This window comes from Lithobates pipiens, unplaced genomic scaffold, assembly GCF_037356315.1.
Source record: "Lithobates pipiens isolate NorthernLeopardFrog02 unplaced genomic scaffold, aLitPip1_a1.2 Scaffold_19, whole genome shotgun sequence".
NCBI classification, from domain to species: domain Eukaryota; kingdom Metazoa; phylum Chordata; class Amphibia; order Anura; family Ranidae; genus Lithobates; species Lithobates pipiens.
In genome coordinates this window covers 181,303,313-181,319,992 of record NW_027507764.1, presented here as the reverse complement: position 1 = coordinate 181,319,992, position 16,680 = coordinate 181,303,313, and the positions used below count along the sequence as shown (strand labels likewise).

Below are 16,680 nucleotides of genomic sequence, written 5' to 3'. Positions count from 1 at the left end.
GGTGTGAATGTATATGTTCTTTGACATGGGGAATATTTTATTTATGTGTAAGTACTTTGAGAGTTATCTTTTTAAACCGGAAACCTAGTCCTTGTAAGATGTATTGTGTACATATATGGCCAAATAAAGCGGATTCTAAATTGTCTTTAAATATGAAATTGTTTGTGCCTTTGCTGTCTCTTTTTGATCATGCTATAACAATAACCCCAGAAATGATATATACAGTATAAGGTAAACAGCTGTGTACTATTCTATCAATATATAGGTCAACAAAGGGAGTTCTTTCTCTTTCAGTCCCTTTCCAGTAAACTAAGGGCAGGAGTGGCAACTCATTGTTAAGGCTGAAAGAAATTTGGTGTAACCAAGCAACTAGTTCTGTTAGATCAGCTAATTTAGAGGAAAAGAAAACTTCAGAAGAAATGGAAACAAATGTTATTCTGGCAGGGTGCGAGGTAGTAAATTAGATTTGTGCACTTTAATTATGCATACCAAAAAAAGGCAGAAAGGTGTAAACAAGATACTTGTGTATGACCAGATGACAAGTAAGTGCAGCTGTGGATAACATGTTTGTAAGTATGGTGTCAAGACTTTGGGTGTAACCATGCAACTAGATGCATTGATTTAGAGGAAAACAAAACTGTATGCGTAAGGAAAGAAATGTTATTCTGACAGGGTGTGAGATAGGATATAATCCTTGTGCGCTATAATTATACATTCAAACAAGAAGGAAGAAAGACGTAAACAAGTCACTTGTGTATGGCCAGATAACATTTTGAAAGTACACAGAGTTCTGGATATTCATAACATGTGGGTAGGCATAGAGAAAACTGTTACAGGAAAATCTTTGGGTTTGCTAAAAATAATTGAATTCGCTATTCTTGTTTTTCTATGGAAAATGGCTCAAATTTACTTTAAAGACAAAACTCCAGTCTCACCTGTTTCTGTTCCATCCACTTCTGCTTCATATACTTGGTGAGAACTGTTCTGCCTATTAAAATTAAATTCTCCCCTGCCCCTCTCCACTGCATGTGTCAGGTCACCTGGGACTAGGTGACAGATGCACGCCATTGGGGTCCGGAGTGCACCGCTAAGGTAGTGGACCCTATGGCTGACTGCTGCGGATGGAACGCTGGATGGTTCAGGAAAGCAGGTCTCCAGGAGCACCAACACGGATCACACTGGGAGCTAGAGCCTGAGATTCCCCAGGGCGCTGAATCTAAGAGCCAGCAGGCGTTCACCAGGGCCCATGATGGTGGGGGTGAACTTTGCTGCAACTGGCTCCAGGCCGTAGCCCCCAGGGTCTCCTAGCTCATGCTCACGGTAGGCTACTGGAGGATAGAGAGCAGGCAGAAGACTGGGGCAACAAGGGTTAGTCAGGAGATGAGCCAAAAGGTTGGGGAAACAAGCAGACAGCGATAGTCAAAGAACATGCCAAAGGTCAGGGTATGAAGCAGACAAAGATAGTCAAGAACAAGCAACACAGCAAGAAGCACACAGGAAGTCAAACACACAAAATTGCTCGGGCAAGGCAGGCTTGGAGAGCATGGAGTTAAAGCGGAGTTTAATAGGTAAGTAAGGAAAAAAATAATATCCAAAATTGAGTGGTGGAGGGGTTGCCATTCCTTTAAGATAAAGTTCTAAAAGTGGGTGGAACTCCACTTTAAGTAGTGTATGCTGTTAGAGGCTAGGGTGGAGCCACGCTGGGGAAAGATTACTTACCCATGCAGGTGTGAGAGTGCAGGCCCTAAGTCTGATGTACAACCGGAGGTAAGCAGACAGAGAGGGCATGAAAGTATTATTGCAGATTCATGATGGCATTTTTCTGAATTTTCATTGAAAGGCATTGCAGCAGACATGCTTTCTGTTTGGCACTCACTGTCCTACATCTCACATGTCAACTATTCCATCAGCTTTTATTCACACAACTTTATAGAGACAGTTTCATCTAGACAGGGTTAGATGCATAGCCTGCCTTTCCCTGTGCACACTGAATCCCATTCTGTTCTGTTGCTCTCTGTATGTGGGAATGTATTGTTGCTTCCTAGTGAGTGCTAGATATATCACAAATATTCTCAACAAATATACCTTGTTGGGAATATTTGTGATAAACCTATGATCACTTGTTTGGCTCCATTTATCTCCAATGGGCCACCCATAGCTTAACTGGGACACCATGTTTTACCTGTTAATGTGAACAACAACTTCTATGGCATTTTGGAGGTGATATAGATTTTTTATTATCTGAACTGGCTGTATTATTTTCCTGTGAGGTGGTACTTCTATTTATCATTTTGTCATTAATTCTATTTTTATTTTTTGGTAGGAAATATTGTTATTATATTTACTTGTTGTTTTTTATGTTTAGTTTACTATATGGCATTGTAGTGATATGAGAATATTTATGAGGTCTCTAAGGTCCTGAGGAAGCGGGTGTTCCCGTGAAATGCACTGACCCCATCAAAGAGACTTGACACCCCATATGGGTTTTTCAGGGATTGGTTGTTGATTTGATCATGACTATATATACTAATGGATTCTTTTAATATCTGTCAGAATGTTTTTTAATGTATATATTTAATAAAATGTTATGTTTTCTCTTTCAAATATGTTGGCATTACTATTGGAGGCATATGCAAAGTCCCACTATTTTGTGGTGTCTGATATATGTATAGGGATGAGTCCTCTTTGAGTGAGTCCTCCTTCTATGCAATATGAAGGTCACCACATATATGTGTTTACTCTTGGTTCACCGTTTGATACAGTTCACATTTAGGTAAGGCTTTGTGTATTGGATTAGACAGGCATGTTGTCTGTCAAATGTCAATCACAGTTGCTGTGGCAATTACTGCATTTGACGCGCTGGCTGCAACTGACTCCTCACATCAGTCAGTGCATCACAAAAAAAAAGCAAAGGTGGTCATGTGACTTCCTAATACTCTCTAATTTTATGAGGGTATAAAAAAACTAGTGCATACTGGGGTTCAGCTTTTTGCTTGGACAGCTGTGTCAGAACAAGTTCAGATTTTTGTCTATATTGTTCTCTGGTAAATTTTTCATATATTCTTATAGACAACCCAATTATGGGAAGACATTGCATGACCTGTCCTCCATTTATTTTTCATGGGGATGTATAGATATTGATGGCAATGGTAATTTGTCTTTCATAGCCATGCTGGCAGAAGGCAATCCCCTTGCCATTGTACTAGGCAGCAAGTGGATGATTAAATGTTTTCCACTGGTCCCTCTCGCACGGTCCGTGTTTCTGCTGCTTAGGACACCACATGTACAGTTATAGTACAGAATGGGAACGTGCACATAAAGGGGCCCCTACATGACTCCATAGGTCCAGCAGCAGATAGGAAACATATAGAACAGGCAAAGTGTCAGCGTGGATGCGGACAAAGAAGAAAATGCAGAGGAAAATTGCTTGCTGTTTTTCTAAAAAAAAAAAAAAAAATACATACAAGTAATATTATCTTTATATAGACTTTAATTTGTTTGGACTTGCTAATAATCAATTTTTTCACAAATGAATTAAATAATTTTAAATTAATGTATTATTGCATAGTTTTTATGTTGATTTTTTTTTCACTAAGGATTAATTTAATATTGCGTAATTTTTAATTAATTTATTATTGCATAGTTATTATGTTGATTTTTTTCACTAAGGATTATGTTCTATTTAATTGGGGAGTAATCAATATATTAAAGAATTTTTTTTTTTCACAAATTATTATTCTGTATGAAACTGGGGTTTTTATTTTCTAGTTTATAACACTATCAGGGTGTAGGTGATTTATTATTGTAATATTTTAGATATTTTGGATTGGTATATTGCACAGGTAACCAATTTATTTATTTTAGCTAATTAATTTATTATTGCATATTTTTTATGTTGATTTTTTTTCACTAAGGATTAATTTAATATTGTGTAATTTTTAATTAGTTTATTATTGCATAGTTATTATGTTGATTTTTTTTCACTAAGGATTATGTTCTATTGAATTGGGGAGTAATCAATATATTAAAGAAAACATTTTGGTGATTTATTATTGTAATATTTTAGATTTTTTTGATTGGTATATTGCACAAGTAACCAATTTATTTATTTTAGCTATTATTCAAAAGAATAATTTGCTTTCACTTATTAGTGCGGCTCCTTATATTTAGAAAGTAATATTATCTGTTTTATCAAATAAGAGCCTTTAATGTCACTTTACCAAAGGCTAAAACAAAAGTAAATGAGAACCATAACAACTAGATGATACTGGAATAAAAAAACAACTGAAAAATAGAGCTTACAGTGGTGTGAAAAAGTGTTTGCCTCCTTCCTCATTTCCTGTTCCTTTGCATGTTTGTCACACTTAAGTGTTTCGGAACATCAAACCAATTTAAACAATAGTCAAGGACAACACAAGTAAACACAAAATGCAATTTGTAAATGAAGGTGTTTATTATTAAAGGTGAAAAAAAATCCAAACCATCATGGCCCTGTGTGAAAAAGTGATTGCCCCCCTTGTTAAAACATACTATAACTGTGGTTGTCCACACCTGAGTTCAATTTCTCGAGCCACACCCAGGCCTGATTATTGCCACACCTGTTCACAATCAAGGCATCACTTAAATAGGAGCTGCTTGACACAGTAAGGTCCACCAGAAGATCCTTAAAAGCTACACATCATGCCAAGACCCAAAGAAATTCAGGAACAATTGAGAAAGAAAGTAATTGAGATCTATCAGTCTGGAAAGGGTTATAAAGCCATTTCCAAAGCTTTGGGAATCCAGCGAACCACAGTGAGAGCCATTATCCACAAATGGCGAAGACATGGAACAGTGGTGAACCTTCCCAGGAGTGGCCGGCCGCCCAAAATTACCCCAAGAGCGCAGCGACGACTCATCCAAGAGGTCACAAAAGACCCCACAACAACGTCCAAGGAACTGCAGGCCTCACTTGCCTCAGTTAAGGTCAGCGTTCATGCCTCCACCATCAGGAAAAGACTGGGCAAAAATGGCCTGCATGGCAGAGTTCCAAGGAGAAAACCACTGCTGAGCAAAAAGAACATCAAAGCTCGTCTCAATTTCTCCACAACACATCTTGATGATCCCCAACACTTTTGGGACAACATTCTGTGGACCGATGAGACAAAAGTGGAACTCTTTGGAAGGTGTGTGTCCAAGTATATCTGGCGTAGAAGGAACACTGCATTTCATAAAAAGAACATTATACCAACAGTAAAATATGGTGGTGGTAGTGTGATGGTCTGGGGCTGTTTTGCTGCTTCAGGACCTGGAAGACTTGCCGTGATAAAAGGAACTATGAATTCTGCTGTCTACCAAGAGATCCTGAAGGAGAATGTCCGACCATCTGTTCGTGTACTCAAGCTGAAACGAACTTGGGTTCTGCAGCAGGACAATGATCCTAAACACACCAGCAAGTCCACCACCGAATGGCTGAAGAAAAACAAAATGAAGACTTTGGAGTGGCCTAGCCAAAGTCCTGACCTGAATCCTATTGAGATGTTGTGGTATGACCTTAAAAAGGCCGTTCATGCTCAAAACCCTCTAATGTAACTGAATTAGGACAATTCTGCAAAGATGAGTGGGCCAAAATTCCTCCAGGACGCTGTAAAAGCCTCATTGCACGTTATCGCAAACGCTTGGTTGCAGTTGTTGCTGCTAAGGGTGGCCCAACCAGTTATTAGGTTTAGGGGGCAATCACTTTTTCACACAGGGCCATGATGGTTTGGATTTTTTTTCACCTTTAATAATAAACACCTTCATTTACAAATTGCATTTTGTGTTTACTTGTGTTGTCCTTGACTATTGTTTAAATTGGTTTGATGTTCCGAAACACTTTAGTGTGACAAACATGCAAAGGAACAGGAAATGAGGAAGGGGGCAAACACTTTTTCACACCACTGTATTTGTCTCTTTCATCCAGATTTTATTACTCAGCTTGGTGTTAGCTACAGCTGTATAACTTTTTCTACATTGACCTTTTTCCATGTGCGTATATTAGGGAGCTACTGCAAAGAGTGAGCAGCCAAAAATAATAATGAGAGTTTACAAGTTTCAGCATAAATGTCAAATTATGTTGGTTGAAAATAAAATTCTTTCAGTAAAAACCTTAAATGACACCCAAAGAAAGTATGGAATTGCTTTGTATATGCTATCTTGCTTTCCTTTGTTCTTAATTCTGGTCAGGAGGATTACGAAAAATTTACATAGAGGGGGGTTGAGTCTGGTTGATTCATCCCAAATTTGCCCAGAGTTCTTTCTGACCATTCCGCTATGTCTCTATCTTAATTTGGGGGTCAGGCATGGTATCCGTCAATGGCGAATGGAGGTTAGTTGGTTACAAGAGTATGTGAAGATCAAATGCACGCAAGCTATTGGTCATTATTGGATGGAAAATGGAGCTAGTGGTTCTAGTCTGCTTCAATGGGAAGTGTCTAAAGCTACTTTGAGGAGGTGTTTATCATGGAGGTGTCCAGCTTAAAGCGCCAGCTTGGTTCCACAATGGCTGAGAAAGACACGGTGGTTTCTACTGCTGAGGCTGCGTACATCCAGGAGCCTATCTAGGGTAGGTTAGTGGAATGGCATGAGGCGACACACCGTTGAACACCATTCTATTCTGACAGCTAAGATCTGCAAAGAATCTTTGGCCCAGCGAAGGCCTATTTTTAAATTTGGGGACAAGAATGGTTTGATTACTTGCTGGCCTATCTGGCTCAATCTAACTATGTTCCTGTCCATATAACTACTATTCGTGGCACACAAAATGGGGAAGTGACTGAGATGATGGACATTTTGGAGGCCTTTGTCCATTTTTATAAGGATCTCTATTTGTCTCGTGCCTTTCTGAACCAGGGTGCTCTATCCCTTTATTCAGCAGAGATTGACCCCCCTGTCTTGTCAGAGGATGATCAGAAACTGCTTGAAAAGGATATAACACTTGAAGGAGTCGAGTTGGCTATTGCCTCCTTTGCTACTCTTAAATCACAGTGTCTGGATGGCCTGCATTTGGAGTGGTGCAGGACTTTCAGGATAATGCAGACCCCTCATTTAATATGGGTGTTTAAATTAGTGAGAAAAGAGGGTAGCGTCCGATCCAGCTGTTGGATGTTGACAAAAAGATCCTTGCTAAGATTTTGGCGGGTATTTTCTCTGCTCAAACTTTATGGCTTTGGGCTTACTTTTGTATCATGGGTTAAGCTCATATATACGGATCCCGTATTGAGGCTACATATTAATGGTAGTATTTCTGATCCCTTTCCTATTTTTTGGGGGGAACTACACAGGGGTGCCCTCTATCTCCTCTCCTATTTGCTCTGGCCATCAAGCTGTTGGCTGCTAAGTTGAGAGCAGATATTTCATTCTCTGGTTTGCATTTGGGTCAGCTGGAAGAACGTGTGTCATTGTATGCAGATGGAATGCTGTTGTACTTACAAGATCCAGGGCCCTCTCTATCTGCTGCCTTTGCCCTGATTCAGGAATTTGGCGACTATTCTGGGTTTCATATAAGTTGGTCGAATTCATCCCTCTTCCCCACTGAGGACATTTCATAGTTACCTAGGGATTTGCCCCGTTCCATTGCCCTCCTTTCGATATTTGGGAGTTCAAATCCAACTACCGATCTCTAAATTCCTGGACAATAATCTGTCACCGGTGGTGGGGGTTTCCGCGAGAATGCACGAAGGTGGCAGACCTTACCACTTACCCTATGTCAGGGCTGGCTTAGCCCTTCCTTCTCTGGGCTGGCTGCTCAGCTGTCGGCTAATTGCTAGCTCTCATCTCTCACCACAGTTACCAGCTGTTCCTGATCATGCTCGCCTGACCTGCCTACTTAAAGCTGTCCAGCTCACTTCACCTCTGCCTTTGCCTTGGCCACATCACAAGAAACCATCTCCTGCGGTTCTGTTAAAAGACTGGCTTGCGGACATCCCTTCGGGCTCCTTATCCTGCTTACTGTTGCTCTACTTGGATCCCTGACTTCTGGCCTGGCTGATTACCCAATCTGATTATTGAACTCTGGCCTGGCTGACTACTGGATACAGTTACTGGACTCTGGCTATGCTTTGACTACGCTTTTTCTATTTACCTTTTTATTTTTATTTAATAAACAAGTGTGATTTAATCATACTTTTATCTTGGTCTGATTCATGGTTTCTGACACCCTGATGGGGAGAATTAATTTATTTAAAATGATTTTCCTCCCTAAATTTCTGTATACTGTATATATTCTGTATGTGTCAAAATGGGTCTTTCAGACTATAGACTCAATAGTGTTACATTTTCTATGGGGTTCTTGTACTCCCAGACTATCACTGGCTATTCTGATACTTCCTTTGGCCAAGGGGGAACTGGCGATGCCAAATTTAAGGTATTATTATCTTGCTTCTCAACTGATTTTTCTTCTTTGGCGGTTTTCCTCTCAGATTCCCAATGCGACGATTGCGGTGGTCGCCATTTTGTTTGAGGCCTTGCTTAATATTGTCTTAATATTGTCTATAGGGGTTTTGGGCACTGGGGATGCCAGACTATTGGAACAAGCAAGGGCCCATTGGGTAGTTGTTGCACTGGAGTTATCGGAGGCTTTGTGAATGGAGGTGTTAGATATGTACCTCACCACTGTTATTGCATCTATGGATCGGATGATCCATTTAAGATACTTACATCAAGTGCACTACACCCCTGTGCGTTTATTTCGCATTCACAAGAAGGGCTCTGCATTATGTCATAAAGGTCTGTTAAGAGAGGGTAGCTTCCTTCACATGGTGTGGGAATGTTCTAAGGTAAGGTCATTGTGGTCTTTGGAGTTCATCGCTGATAATTGGTCTCCCTAATGTATGCACTCCCTTGCTATGTCTCTTAGGAGTTATTGAAGATGAGGAGATGGATGTGGCTACAAAACGATTCCCTAGACTTCTTTTCTTTTCAGTTCATAAGCCCACAGTGAGGAGGTGGATATATATGAAAACCTGACTTAAAGTGGAAGTAAACCCATCGATTGAAACAGTTAAAAAAAAAAAAGAGGCATGTCGGGAATGCTAACTGCACATTGGCTGCGCTCTCAGCCAAACTATTAAACCATCCAATGGCTGGTGTCATAACGAATCACATGTGCAGCACCATAGCAGTTGAAGATTAAACAGAGGCAAAGATGGCAGCTCCCTTGGCTGAAAACGATAGGGGCGTTTACTTCCACTTTAAGGGATGTGGCTGAAAATAGTTAAAGTGGACATTCTGCTTTATCGGATGACATAAGAAGCCAGGGTATCCCCTTAAAAATTCAGGACGATTTGATTTAGTTGGGTGGATTCCACTGACACTTTAGAGGGGGAGGTGGATATTTGAAGATCAATGTGAAGGGACGAATTGGGACACTTGATATTGTGGGTTTGTTTTGCACACCTGAAGGACCTTGGGTGGGGGATGGTGTTTTCCTTGTTTTGTTTTTGTCCTTTGTTCCATGGTTAAGGCAAGTCATTGCCATCTTTTTGGTTTGGAAGGGGGTGGGAGAAAATGGGGAAAATGGTATTTACCAGGCTTAGTGCTATACTGCTACTAAAAGTGGGTATTGGGAGAGTACATTTAGTGGTCATTTTATTATGCACAAATTATATTTTGATAAACAAGCACTGTGTTTTGGGTATCAGTGTAAGCGTATGGACCCATTTAATGCACCACTGGGCCACTGTACGTAAATTGTATATGTCTGGTAATAAACCTTAAAAAAAATATATGATATATTTATTTAAAGCATTATTTTTATTTTGTTCTTTAAATATGATTTGCTGCATATTAATAATCTAATTTTTTTTTACATGTCTCCCAAAGACATGCAGTTTGTAGGCTTTGTGATATGTATAGAGAGCTCTGTAGGTAAAGCTGTGATTTAGACACAGAACAACCATGGATTCATCCCTCAATAGATGGCTCAGTCAAAAGTTTCAATCCGATAAGGCCAGCCGGGAGAAACAGAGCACAGCACTGCAGCTGTTCTTTGTGTTTAGGTAGCACATAGAGATCTGTAAATCCTCTGTCATGTTAGATGTTTATATGTAAAGCTTTTTCTTTTTTTTTTAGGTTTTAGGCATAATAAGCTGTCCTAGTTTTATTTATCTGTGTGCCCACTGGGTATATTCAGACTCTGTATTTTTCCTAGTGACCATTGCTACCAGGATAAAAAAAATATGGAAAATCCAAACATTTACATTTGGGATCAGAACGTATGTGAGTGTGTATCTTACAATGAGGGCATTTTCTTTCTCCCTCAATTTTTTTCTGGCTTCATGTGTCTTTTGCACAGGAAATAAATGGAAATCTCCCCAATAGTACACACAGCAGAAAAAAAATAACAAGAGTTTTTACACTTCTCATACTTTATCCAAATAAAGTGTCCGATTTAGATATACAGTTGTACTCATAAGTTTACATACCCTAGCAGAATTCATGATTCCTTGGCCATTTTTCAGAGAATATGAATGATAACACAAAAACTTTTCTTTTAATCACGGTTAGTTTTTCGCTGAAGCCATGCATTATCAATCAACTGTGTTTACTCTTTTTAAATCATAATGCCAACAGAAACTACCCAAATGACCCTGATCAAAAGTTTACATACCCTGGTGATTTTGGCCTGACAACATACACACAAGTTGACACAAAGGGGTTTGAATGGCTAGTAAACGTAACCATCCTCATCTGTGATCTGTTTGCTTGTAATTAGTGTGTGTGTATAAAAGGGTCAATGAGTTTCTGAACTCCTGACAGACCCTTGCATCTTTCATTCAGTGCTGCACTGACGTTTCTGGATTTTGAGTCATGGGGAAAGCAAAAGAATTGTCAAAGGATCTGCGGGGAAGGGTAGTTGAACTATATGTAATAGGAAAGGGATATAAAAAGATATCCAAGCAAATGAGAATGAAAATCAGCAGTGTTCAAAATCTAATGAAGAAGTTAAAAATAAGGGGTTCTGTTGAAACCAAACCACGGTCAAGTAGACCAACTAAAATTTCAGCCACAACTGCCAGGAAAATTGTTCGGGATGCAAAGGAAAAACCCATAAATAGCTGATAGACTGATAGCTATGGGGAAGGTTAGGAGCACAGTCCAGTACCCCCCCAGTTACCCCATGTGGGATCAGACTATGTCAAGGGTGTAGACTGCCCCCCCCATCCCTTCCCTCCCCTCCCTCATTCTTTACCAGCGTTGTCTCTAGTTGTGGACTGTAATGGAGCATATGAGCTCCGTTAACCTAACACTAACTGTAAATCTGTACATCCTGTAACACATTGGTCAACCCTATGGGTGATGACCGAGGGAAGAGAGAAAAAGATGTGGGGGGAAGGGGACTGGAAGTAGGGACTCCATGCTCCTCTGCCATGGTGGTTTTGGGAGGTCCGATTTCACTATTTAGGCCGAGAGTCACACAAATTCGTCCGTTGTTACAAAGCGGTGCCGGCATGACCATATTGAATTTGGATTGCGTCTCTTTAGCTAGATGAACAAGCTCCTCCATCTCTGCAGTTTTCTGTATACGCTGAAGCCACTCTGTTATCATGGGCGGATTTGGGGTTATGCCAGCAGAGTGGTATGCACATTTTAGCCGCATTTATCATATGCAGTGAGATGAAGGAGTGGTGTAGCGGGAATTGTGCTGGGGAGAAGTCTAAGGAAAATGTCTTGATCTGATTGATCAGGCGGTGGACTTCCTTCCAAAATGGTTGGATTTGTGGGCACATCCACCAGATGTGTAATAGTGAGCCTTCGGCAGCACTGCATCGCTGACATCAGGGTGAGACAGTGGGGTATATTTTGTGTAATTTCAGGGCAGTCCTGTACCACCTTGAAAGGATTTTAAATCCATTTTCCTGCGTTGAGACATTAACTGTTCCTTTGTGTATGCACGTGAATATGTTTTCCCATTGCTCCTCTGTTAGATCTAGGGAAAGTTCTTGTTCCCATTTGTGATTGATTTAGTTGGACTTAGGGTTGTGCTTGGAGAATAGCATGGGATATATGCCTGATATTAGATGTCTTTGTGGGTCCTGTTTGCAACAGATCGCTTCGAATGGTGTTTTTTTGGGCAAGACCATAGTGGGATAAGATCTTATTTAGGAAGTGTCAGATTTGGACATATGTCCAAAATGGGAATGTATGTGTTGTCATGCGCGAGGAGAGTGAATGAAGGGTCACAAATTGCTTCTTGTGCTGCTTGTGGAAGAAATGTTCTGCGCAAACGTTGTCATGTGGCCAGGCCTCAGTTAGGAAGGTATTGGTTAAACCAGGGGAGAAGAGAGGGTTATGGCATATGGGGGTCAGAGGTCCTGGTACTGAGAAGAGCTTGTATTTGAGACATGCTTCTTTAAAGATATGTAAGGTGGTGCCTATTAAGGGATGAGATTTGCACTGTGGTGGTATGTGTTTCTGAGCTGTCCAAGGGAGTTGATATAAGAGTTAGGATGAAAATGTGTTCCAGCTGGACCCAATCCTTGACATCTGAGTGGATATTCCAGTATATTGTCCTTGCAAGGATGCAAGCTCGATACAGATGTCAGGGAGGCCTATCCCTTCTTTGAATTTCGGAACAGTTAGTTGATCATAGCTTATTCTAGGTCGTTTTTAGGGGGACCATATTTTATTGAAAAGGGATTACTTGTCGCGTAGAACACCCACTGTTTTTTTGTTCAACATGATCCACGTTAAGTTTGCGATACTCCTTCCTTTACTTTTTTACTTGGAACAAGCATGTTCATATTGGATAGTTCACTAAGTAGTAAGCAGAGATAAGCATGAAAGCTCTAAGGCCTGTGCCTTTAACAGCAATTCCACAAAGACAGCTCCAATGTTCCTATCCTCTGCCACTACCACAGAGACCCACCACTCTGCTGACATGGACCCTTACCACTGGGCACCAGCAGAAAACTGAATTTTGTCCCTGGAACAACCAGGATTATCAACTAGAGTTCATTCATAAATGCTGAGATAGTAAACATAACTGAGCATACCTATTTACTATTGTTTCTTTTGTGAATGCACAGGAAGCACTTTGCACATAACACTTCCTGTTCAGTGTAGTGAGTGCAGCTGCAAAATAGAAATATATTGACGACTCTGTCCTCCAAAAAATTCCCCTATTGTGCAATGTGGGAATGTGCATGACATTGTTTATGTGCAGCATACCACAATGACATGTCTTTAGATATACATTACTTGACGATAAAATTTACATTATTACGGTTTTACTTTAGAATTACCTTACCACCACCACTGGGCAGCCCTTCAAGAGGTTCTAAACACAGGGTGGAGGTGGGCTTCCCAATCATGTGACCACTGTGATTGGCTCCTGACCATAAACAACGACTGGGAGTTGTAAGTGAAGGCTCCATCACTGTACTAGGAGCATGCAGTGAAATCATTGCACAGAACAGCAGTTCCCCCACCGATGTATAAGTGTGGCAGCTCTGTGTTAAAGCTCACCCACCCTGCCACCACATATATGCCTGGGGCCTGTGGGAACTGCTTAAACATCCCCCACTTACACAAACTACATACACAAAGTACACATGCACACTGCACAATTTGTGTGTTGATGCGCTGCATTGCACCAAAACACTAAGGACCAGTTCATACCTGTGTGTGTTATGGTGCACATAATGCAAGCGATGGTATTGTGTTATGCACATGTGCAGCAGTGTGTTGTTATGATACATCTCAGTGTTTAAAGTGATGTATAAGGGTGGCAGTTCTGTGTTAAAGCTCACCCACCCTGCCACCACATATATGCCTAGGGCCTGCGGGAACTGGTTATAACATCCCCCACTTACACAAATGACATACACAAAGTACAAATGCGCACTGCAAAATTTGTGTGTTGATGTGCTGCATTGCACCAAAACACTAAGGACCAGATTACACCTGTGTGCGTTATGGTGCACATAATGCAAGCCATGGTGTTGTGTTATGCACATGTGCAGCAGTGCGTTGTTATGACACATCTCAGTGATTAAAGCGGAGATTTCGTCTCCTGTAGAAAAAATAAATGTCAGCGGCTATAAAAACTGTAGCTGCTGACTTTGAAAAAACAGCCACTCACCTGTCCCACACTCCAGCAGTGTGCTCACCCCAATCAGCCTCACCCACTGTCTTCGGTCCCCGGTGCCAACATCTTCACTATGGGCACCTGGCTGTGACAAGCTTGCAGCTTCACAGTCGGGTGCCCACTGTGCATGGTGCATGCAGTCTTCTGGGACATGTCAAATATCCCCTAAGACTGCAGGGTGGAGGGAGGGAGGATAACTTCTGTTTCTGACCACCGTGGCTCTCAGAACGAAAGTGGGAAACGGTCTAAAACTGGTACCTGCCCCCCCCCCTCTGTTTTTTATTTTTTTGGAATGACACACGGTGAGACAAGACCTGTTTGCATAGGCAGAGGGAGATAGATTCCTATCAAACAGAGATTACCCCACTGATTAATGCGATATTGCCTCTCATGAGAATGCGAGGCATATTGGTCTGGTGAGTTTTTACTCCATAAGCTGAAGGGGATCCCATCAAGCACTCTGGTGGTGGATGTATGGTGCATTAATCCTACCTTTTAATAGAACACCACACGGATAATTAACACTTTTCATTTGGACTTGTTTCACTTCACGGACTCACTTGATTATTATTATTATTTTATATTTGTTAATTTTGCCTTATGATATTAAGGAGCTCTGATATATGTTTTGCACTATTATGAATTATCGATTTGTGTTTCTGCATTGGAGATTTATAGATTTATTTTATTTTATTCTGTTTGTGTTAAATAGCAGCATCACATATTATTTTGAAGTAAATGAGCCATTAGCGCAGAGGAACACATTTATTTAGTTGTTGGCCCAATTTTATTTCTGTGTCTTTTTATCTGAATAAAATAATTAAAGCTACTGTTCTCTCTAGAATATGACTGAAAGATTTTTCAAGTCTTCTTTATAGATAATATTTCCTATTATTTAGAAAGTTCCCATAATGAAAAACAAGCTCTGGCTATTTTCTACAGTGGAATCCAGATAGAAGCAATTAAAATGCCAACACTTTGAAGCCTCGCCCTTGTTTCCTCTCCAGTCTGTAGAGGGGAAATTTTCAGAAGTGGTTATGCAACTTTGTAACATTAGCTGCTCTTGCTTCAAAATAAAGAAACTAAATGGACCTTGACTAATCTTACAGTATGGATTACTAGTAAACATTATGTTTTTTTTTTTAAAAGGGACAAAGGCATTTTACTAAGGTATTATTCTGACACCCATACCCAGAGAATGAGCATCCTGGTTTAGCGGCTTCAGCCTCCAGGTGCTGCACGCAGGCAGCCCATTTGTGTCTATCGGGATTGCAGCCACTTGTCCCAATTTGTAACTGTGCAGGTGCGCCAGTGTAAATGAGGCCTTAGTATAGACCGCTCTTTACACAGAATAAGAAAGTCACACTAATGAAAATACTCACTGACTGAAGTGACTGTTTTGCGTTTTCACTTACCTAGGATAAGGTTCGAGGCTGGGACCCGCACATTCTTAAAGTGTACTTCTAAATGTCCTCCGTGATGAGTATCTGAAAAATAATCAATGTTTATTAAAGACACTTAAAGTGTTACTAAACCCAGGACCCTGCATTCACTATATCTGGTCTCCCACAGTACATGAAAATGCATTTATTTTAGTAAATACAAACGGATAAACACCTTTTTCTCATCAGCAGTATATAGTAGTCTTGTGACTTATATCAGTGACCAGCTAAGCACTGGTTAAAGCTTGTAGGAGGCGTTTTCTGACTATCCTATGAGACTGAAAGACCCCTGACCCTCTGTCTGGACAGTGCTGATTGGCCCTGTGCTGATTTTTTTATGCTTGATTTATAGCCCTGCATTTTTATGTTTTCAGTTTTTTGGGTATAATATAAATCTATGCCTATCTGCACGCTGCTATTTATTTACATATTAAATTAAGCGCTGACTTATACATGCTGTTTAGATATCCAAAAGGCCTAAGAATGCTGCTGGGCATGGCCATCTTGGATGTGAGCAGCCCCGGCAGACTCTGTGCTCTCACTCAAGTGACACTAAATTGCATCAGCTGCCCACCTTTTCCAGCCCCCTCCTTCATTCATAGAAGCTGTTCTATAGCTTACACCACTGAAAAGGGAACTGTGAATGGAGGAGGAGGACCTTTCATTCACCCTCTCTTGATATTGCAGCAGCATGTCCACAAATGATTGTGTGATATTAGTAATACATTGTAGAGAGAACTTATGCAATGCATTATTGAAATTAAGCTGTAAAGGGGAAGAATAGGCACAAAGTTTCTTCAACTGGAACCTGGTTTTCTTCTATGAGCCACCCTTCAACCAATGGATGATAAACATGGGTTACAAAAGTTGTGGTTTTGAACATAGGGGAAAATAAAACTATTTATAAAGAAGATTTTTCTTGATGTGGCTTTCCACTGTTACCTGAACCCAGAGCAGCAGGCTGTCCTTTTTTAATTGTTGGTATTATCACAACCACCTAGACACCATTAGCATAATAATTGTCTCCAATCAGCCACTCTCACTACATCGTGCTTTATGGTAAGAAATATATTTAAGAAAGCTGTATACAGTGGGAGCTTGCTGTTGGAAGGGGTGACTAAATGTCTACTT

The 16,680-nt window shown here is 40.5% G+C and overlaps 1 protein-coding gene across 1 annotated transcript in view; it reads right to left on the bottom strand.

Moving 5' to 3' along the window:
* Positions 1-16,680, bottom strand: part of ACAD11 (acyl-CoA dehydrogenase family member 11) — a 199,364-nt gene that overhangs the window by 81,453 nt on the left and 101,231 nt on the right. The window contains exon 16 of the mRNA XM_077491529.1: positions 15,523-15,594. Coding sequence (XP_077347655.1) covers positions 15,523-15,594 — 72 coding nt within the window. The remainder of the gene's footprint in view (positions 1-15,522; positions 15,595-16,680) is intronic.